The sequence below is a fragment of the Panthera uncia genome (assembly GCF_023721935.1).
Source record: "Panthera uncia isolate 11264 chromosome A1 unlocalized genomic scaffold, Puncia_PCG_1.0 HiC_scaffold_17, whole genome shotgun sequence".
Taxonomy (NCBI): Eukaryota; Metazoa; Chordata; class Mammalia; order Carnivora; family Felidae; genus Panthera; species Panthera uncia.
Window position 1 is genome coordinate 41437752 of NW_026057577.1, and position 6691 is coordinate 41444442.

At 32.1% G+C, this 6691-nt stretch overlaps 1 protein-coding gene and 1 long non-coding RNA gene across 3 annotated transcripts in view; one reads left to right on the forward strand and one right to left on the reverse strand.

The window, feature by feature from the left end:
* Positions 1-6691, forward strand: part of GPBP1 (GC-rich promoter binding protein 1) — a 75511-nt gene that overhangs the window by 50026 nt on the left and 18794 nt on the right. Inside the window, exons 6-7 of one of the 2 annotated variants that reach the window (XM_049649487.1) lie at positions 268-334; positions 1393-1452. In XM_049649487.1, the coding sequence (XP_049505444.1) occupies positions 268-334; positions 1393-1452 (127 nt within the window). The remainder of the gene's footprint in view (positions 1-267; positions 335-1392; positions 1453-6691) is intronic. The other variant, XM_049649488.1, reaches the window with a different exon arrangement.
* The window catches only part of LOC125935650 (uncharacterized), a 1215-nt gene continuing 534 nt past the window's right edge, over positions 6011-6691 (reverse strand). The window contains exon 2 of the long non-coding RNA XR_007461734.1: positions 6011-6666. This is a non-coding gene — a long non-coding RNA (uncharacterized LOC125935650). The remainder of the gene's footprint in view (positions 6667-6691) is intronic.

A 6691-nucleotide genomic window follows, 5' to 3' on the forward strand; every position in this document is an offset into this window, starting at 1 on the left:
TCCACGCATTCTCAAGTAGCTGGGGGTAAGAATATTTAAAGACCATTTCCTTGTTTTCTCTTTAGTAGAAGTGAGTATAGATAGATAGTAACCATTTTGATGGTTAGCAGAATAAGTTAGTGAGGTTCCTGAATGGTCTTTAATAGTTAAGAGTTCATCGTATCATATCAGGGTTTTTATCAGTATGGTTTTGAGATTACTTTTAAAAGGTTTATTTTTAAAAAATGTGAGCAGCGTGAACATTTATTTTCATTCCAATTTTTTCAGCCATCTTTAAATCCTGAATATGAAAGAGAACCAAATCAGAATAAATCATTAGCTGCAGGTGTATGGGGTAAGTAATTTTTAATTTAACTTTGAGGGGTATAAAATGTTATTTGTATGTTTCACTTTGTTGTGTTTTTAAAAATAAAGAGTAGTCTAGAATTAAACTTACTCTTGTAAATATGTTTTTGAGTGCTCAGCTACACAAAACGGTAGCACTTACCTTTTAAAAAGATACTGGGGATAGAAGGAGTTTGATTTGAAATACTTGACTTGCACAGATTAGTACCATTAAGTATACTCACGAGTTTTTTTAATGGTTGTAAGTTAATGTAATGAATCAATGTTGTTTCAAACTCAGCCTGATAATCTTAAGGAAACAAAAAACTTAGTTTAAATTTAATTTTTAGTTTTTCACAGTTGAAAACTTAAACTGAAAAGATAAGTACTTCTAATCATAGTGTGACATAAAATTAATCTTTTTTACTTATGAAAATGGTTATACGTAGAGAGTATTAAATACTTGTATAAATTTGCCTATGGAACTAATCTGTTTGGAATTGTCTTTTTGATTGTCAGAGCTTAATGACTTTTTTTTTTTTTTTTGGTAATAACCCCTTTTCTTTAAAACTGCTGAGTTTAATTTGATAGCATCTTACAGAAGATTAAAGCGCACTCATATAGTACAAATCAGACAGCTTTTTAAAGATTCAAGTGAAGTTTAAAATAATGGAAAAAATTTTAAATATGAAGATTTGATATCTGAAAAATAAATTATTTGATGCCAAATTCAAAGGCGACGAATCCACTTTGGAACTTATACACATGTTCATTTGTATTTTCCTATTGAAAATTATCAACTTACCAAATAAAAGGATTGTGGCTTGTGACAGCATACTAGTGCTAATGATAAAGGCATTATTTTAAACTTTGCCACTTCCTATGCTGTTCTTTAATGTATTTATGGGTGATAACTCTGGGGCATTACTTTGTTTTCTTTTGATCTCCCGATTTATTTAAGGGCTTTTTGAGGGTGGGGGTGGGGGTGGTCAGACACTTTTGTTAGAACCATGTGAATGGCATTGTTTTTTCTGTATTGCAAATTAGTATTTCTACCACTCTCCCCAGGCCTACACGCCCAGACACACACATACCCAACCAAAAAAATCTCCCAAGCTCCTCTCTTAGGTATGTTTCCTTATTATTCAGTTTTTCTGGGAACAGCTGATTGCATAAGAATATAGAACCACCTGGAAGGTGTTAAATAGAGTCTCTTAAGAAATTAGGAATAATTTGGATTTGATTAGAATGAAAGTAAATAAAAAATTAATGTCAGTGAGCTTTTGTCATATAAAATTACCTATAGATACTATTGGTGCTGATCCTTGGTTAATTTAATAATTTTAGAAATGATTTAAAGGCAAGTACATCTTTGAAAATATTGAGAATAAAATGTATTAATATAAAGATTTTGGTTCTACTGTTTCAGGGTTGGTCTAAGGATTTTGAGCACTAGTTGAAAAGATGTTTAAAAGGAAGATGTTCTGTGCCTTAGGTAAACTAAGAAGTGTGTTTGCATTAGAAAAAAGAAAATGGTTAATTGTGGCTTGATTAACTGTTAAATTCCCAGTACTTCCCATAGGAATACAATGAAGTTTTCATTGTATTACACTTCACTATTCCTTTCTCACTTTCCCCCCTGGGTTCCCAAATATCGTTTTCCCCATTGCAACATTTAAAATAGCAATGTTCCTGAGGAAGACATGAGAGAATTTTAGGAAAGACTTCAGTAGAACTTTTCTAGTGCTACTTCCTTCCAGGTAAGTAAAAATTTAATAACCAAAATGTAATATGTATTAAACAAACCAGTTTGTCCCTGAAACTGTCCTTTTGTAGATCAGAAATTGCAAGAATCTAAACAAAATATCCCAATTAAAAAAAATACCTTGAGGGAAAGTAATTAAACTGTTTAAAATATAATTACATAAGTGTAATTCTACTTAGAACTTATTTAGCTTTTTTTAAAACACCTTCCTGCAGCTTATATCTGTGACTTTTTTATTGTTTTGATCTTAATCAGGAGCACTGTTGTTGGGTGTCCAAGATTAATGCTTACTAAATTAATCTATATCTTTAATACTTGAAAACTAAAAGGTACTTGAGTGTGCCTGTGACCTTTTTAAAGTACTCAGTTGTGTGACTGATATATTTGGGAGGTGAGAAAGAGAAAAAATGATGTGTATATGTTTGTATACAATTTGATACATAATTAGTAATTGTTGATTTGTGTGTTTTCAGAAGTACTACTGGCTATTTTTGTGTTGATGAATTATGTCAGCAATATATTATTGGCAGAGTCTGACATTTAGTTCTAAAGATACTAAATAATGAAAAATTTCACTCAGTAATTAATTTAAGCATAGTGTTGTTTAAACTTAGCATTTATTTTTGTGTCTATTCCTTGATAACTTGATGAGCTTTCCTGTTTTTTGCTTATATTTGATATACTACTTAAGAGCATCAATATTCATTTTTAAGAATTTTATTTGCTTGGCTTTCTAACAGCAAATTGGTGACTATTTCTTAAAGATGGGTTATTTTCTAGAGAATTCCAATTATAGTAGCCAAAAGCATACACATTGAGTGACATGCATGTTTGCATTAAGTGAATTCGATTATGATGAAAGCCAGTGAATTTTGTTTTTTAAAGGAGCTCTGTAAGTAGAATTAGGAGAAAGGAATAATCCTTACCGAATTTCTTTGTAAAAGTATCTGTTGGTAGTTTATACGTGGAAATGACTCCACTTTCCTTGAATGTCTTACGAAAATAGTTTTTAAACTTAGAACAAGAAGAAAAAGGTAATGCAACATATGTTAAAGGTTGATGAGGGAAAATTAATAGAGTTTGATTAGACAACTTGACAGAAGTCAATTTTACTTGGTTGGAGTTAGAAGTATTATTTTGTTCATCGTGTAAGTTCTTTTAGAAGTATGAGTGATGTAGGGGGCCTTATTAAAGAAAAAACACCATACCCCTATTGTTGGCTTACATTATAAGTTAATGAAACTCATTTGTTTCAAACTTCTATTGTGAAACAAAACAGATTTGTACATTAAAAAATTGAAAACCAAAAAGATTCAAACCACGTCAGTTTCTTTAAGTCGGAAACATTTAGTTTTCTGCATTAAAATTAGCGTTCACAATAGGAATTTGTTTTTATTGCTGAGGTTTGGGTTTGATATTTGTGTATTACTGTATTTTATGTGACTAAGTTTCTTCTTCAAATTAGTGTGAAAACTTAATTCACATGTGATTCACCCTTCATTTGGCCATATGCTTTTGTTCACCCCTTAAAGTTAACTCTTTTGTCAAGATCATGAAACCAAGTCAATAACTTGGCATCAGAAAAGGGTGGACTTTGATCTCACTTGGTAGTACGCAGACTTTTTTTCTGACCATTTAGTTACAGGCCTAGTATGCTTATTTTTAGTTGGGGATGGTAAAAATTTGAAGTATTTGGCATAGCAGTAAATACTTGAATTCCCATTTTCTCCACTAGTATATAATATAGTAGTTAAGGACATTAGTTATGGAATGAGATAGATCAGGGCCCCTAACATTAGGTGTTTTACCTGATGGTTAGACTTTTGGGTAGATTACTTAATCTAAGTGAATTTTCTCATCTCAGAGATGAGGGTGATCACAATTTTAATGAGAAAAGCAGTATAAATATTAAATTGCATAAAATATTAAAATTATTGTGTAAATCAATCTTTGTAAAACACTTGATCATGTTAGAGTTGTTTAATGAACCTGAACGTTAGCTAAGTTATGTTCAAATCTAGTTAAGTGATGGATATTCTTGTAGATTCATTAAAAGGCAAAAAAAGAGGAATTTTTAGGTTAGAGATCAAAGAATAAAGTAATAAGTGATTGAATCAGAAAACGTATAGAAGACACTTGGAGGGAATGTAGTGAAAGACAAGAGGATGAAGAATTGAAATGTTTGCTCTTAACTACACATGTTGCCAAATTAGTTTGTATTATAGGTGGCAGTATTTTAATTGTTTTTTTCTAGAAAGAATTGAGCCAGTCCTCCTCCCACCATTGACTTTGTATTTAAGAAAAAAAATCTCTTGTATCCATAGATATTGGGAGAGTATAAATAACAAGGAAATAAAGGGATATTTAAAGTCAGTTATTGTCAGATAATAGTTTGTGAGGGTAGCAGAAAACAGGTATATGAAAATCTAAAACTCCTTTGCCTTCAGGTGTTTTTAACTTAAATTTCAATGACGATGCCTGCTTATCTGAGTTGGAAATAATATGGACATGTAATTTACAGAGGAAGTCACTGAGATCACTTACTTTCTAGTTTTTTTTTAATACAAGTGTTTGCATATTGTTAACCATTTGACAAAGTAAATGGAGAAAGAATAGAAGGAGACATTGGATACTGTTTGAATCTAACTGCTTCAGCACTTGAAAGATTAATGTCAGAATTTGTAGGGAGAATCTGAACAGATGAACATGTTTATGTTTATAAGTACATTTGATTCTTGAACAGTGCAGGAGTTGGGGGCCTTAATGCCTCTTACCCCACCCCTTTGGTCGAAAATCCCTGTATAACTTTTGATCCCCCCGCCCCCTAGACTTAAGTACTACTGATAGTGTACTGTTGATTGAAAGCCTTACCGATAATATAATTGATTAAAACATATATTGTGTATTACATGTATATTGTGACAGAGTAAGCTACGAGAAGAAAACCTTATTAAGAAAATCATAAGAGAAAATATACTTATAATACTGTTATGTATTTATTGGAAAAGTACTTGCATGTAAGTGGACTGGTGCATTTCAGACCTTGTTATTCAAGGGTCAACTGTAATATAAATGACTCAAAATTTGGACAGTTAGTGCTGCCATCATCCTTTCCATTACTTTTATTGTAATGGTTGCTATTAAGAGCTCTTGTTATTAAATGGGCAGGTTTATGTAGTATATTCAGCACAGTTACATAGGATATAGGTTAGTCTGTGTTTATTTCTGTTAGAATTTTTCTCATCTTCTGTAATTTTGTAAATCAACTTAAAGTTTAATACAATATTGAAATATGATTGGAAGCATACTATAATGGAGATAGTCTGACTTTTCTAGATTTTTTTTCTAGTATTTTAAAATATTTTACAGTAATTCTCTGACAGGAGCTATTGTTTTTCATTTTATAGATGAGAGAATTAATAGAGTTGGAGCAAGATTCTATCAATCTGGTATAAATGTCCATGTTCTTAACCTCTGTACTGTACTTACTTTGCTACTTAGTCTTCTATGATTTATTTCTTAGGCTTCACATTTCTTCTTTTTTTTTTTTAAATAGGTTTCACACCTAACGTGGGGCTTTAACTCAAGACCTTGAGATAGAGTTGCATCCTCTACCGACTGAGCCAGCCACATGTCCCTTCACCTTCCTTCTTTATAGAATATTCTGTCTTTGCCCTGAAGGCTTCTTTGAGGAAAAAGCCACATTATTTTTTGCTCTAGATGTCCAGGAATCCAGTTTTAGGAAAGTGAACTTAGTAGTCAGGAAGTATGTTGAGGTTTAAAGATAACATACCTGTTTGCTTGTCTGCTCTCTCTCTTCTGCCTTCTAATTTTGATTAATGATTGCTTATACACAAAAGTTTTCTTTATTTTTTTCTTGAACCTTCAGCTTTCCATGTGGGATCATTTTTCGCCTGCCTATAGTACATTGTTTAGGATTTCCTTTAGTAACTTTCTTTTCATAGCGATTGATCTTTGAAAAGTTTCACTTTTGCCCTCTGCCATGTGTGGCTTTTTCAAGTACAGGTCTGTAATCCAAGATTCAGGGGTGGATCAGTCCCATCCTCAGCTGTTAGGTTCCTTTGTGCACACTCAATAAAAGTTTTTTTCTTTACTTCTTGATAAATGTGGGTTGACATCACCCCTTGCTGATGATGGTGACTCTTTTCCTGTTGTATTTGTTTTCCTCCATTATAGTAATTTTAACATAGGACCTACTTTAAGGTAAAGAAGGTAAACTTGTGTGCTTAATGGGCCATTTTGAACTGGAAGTGTGCTTATCAGTCATGTTTGAACTTCTTTAATTGTGGTGTACTGATAGAAATGTCCTCTGTTTCAGCACTTGACTTTCTGAGACCTTGCAAACTCTTACTGCCTTTTGCATTTCCCAGTATCAGTCATTACTGCTTCTTGAGATTCCTTTTAGCAATCTTTTTTTTCCCCAGTTTTATTCTCACTGTCATCATCTGTTTACCAGAATAATTGCAAAGCTTAAATGGTTTAGTGCTGTTTCTAGGGTTCTTTTTTCACCTGTGAGATCTTTCTTTCCCTTCTTTCTTCTTCTTCTTCTTCTTCTTCTTCTTCTTCTTCTTCTTCTTCTTC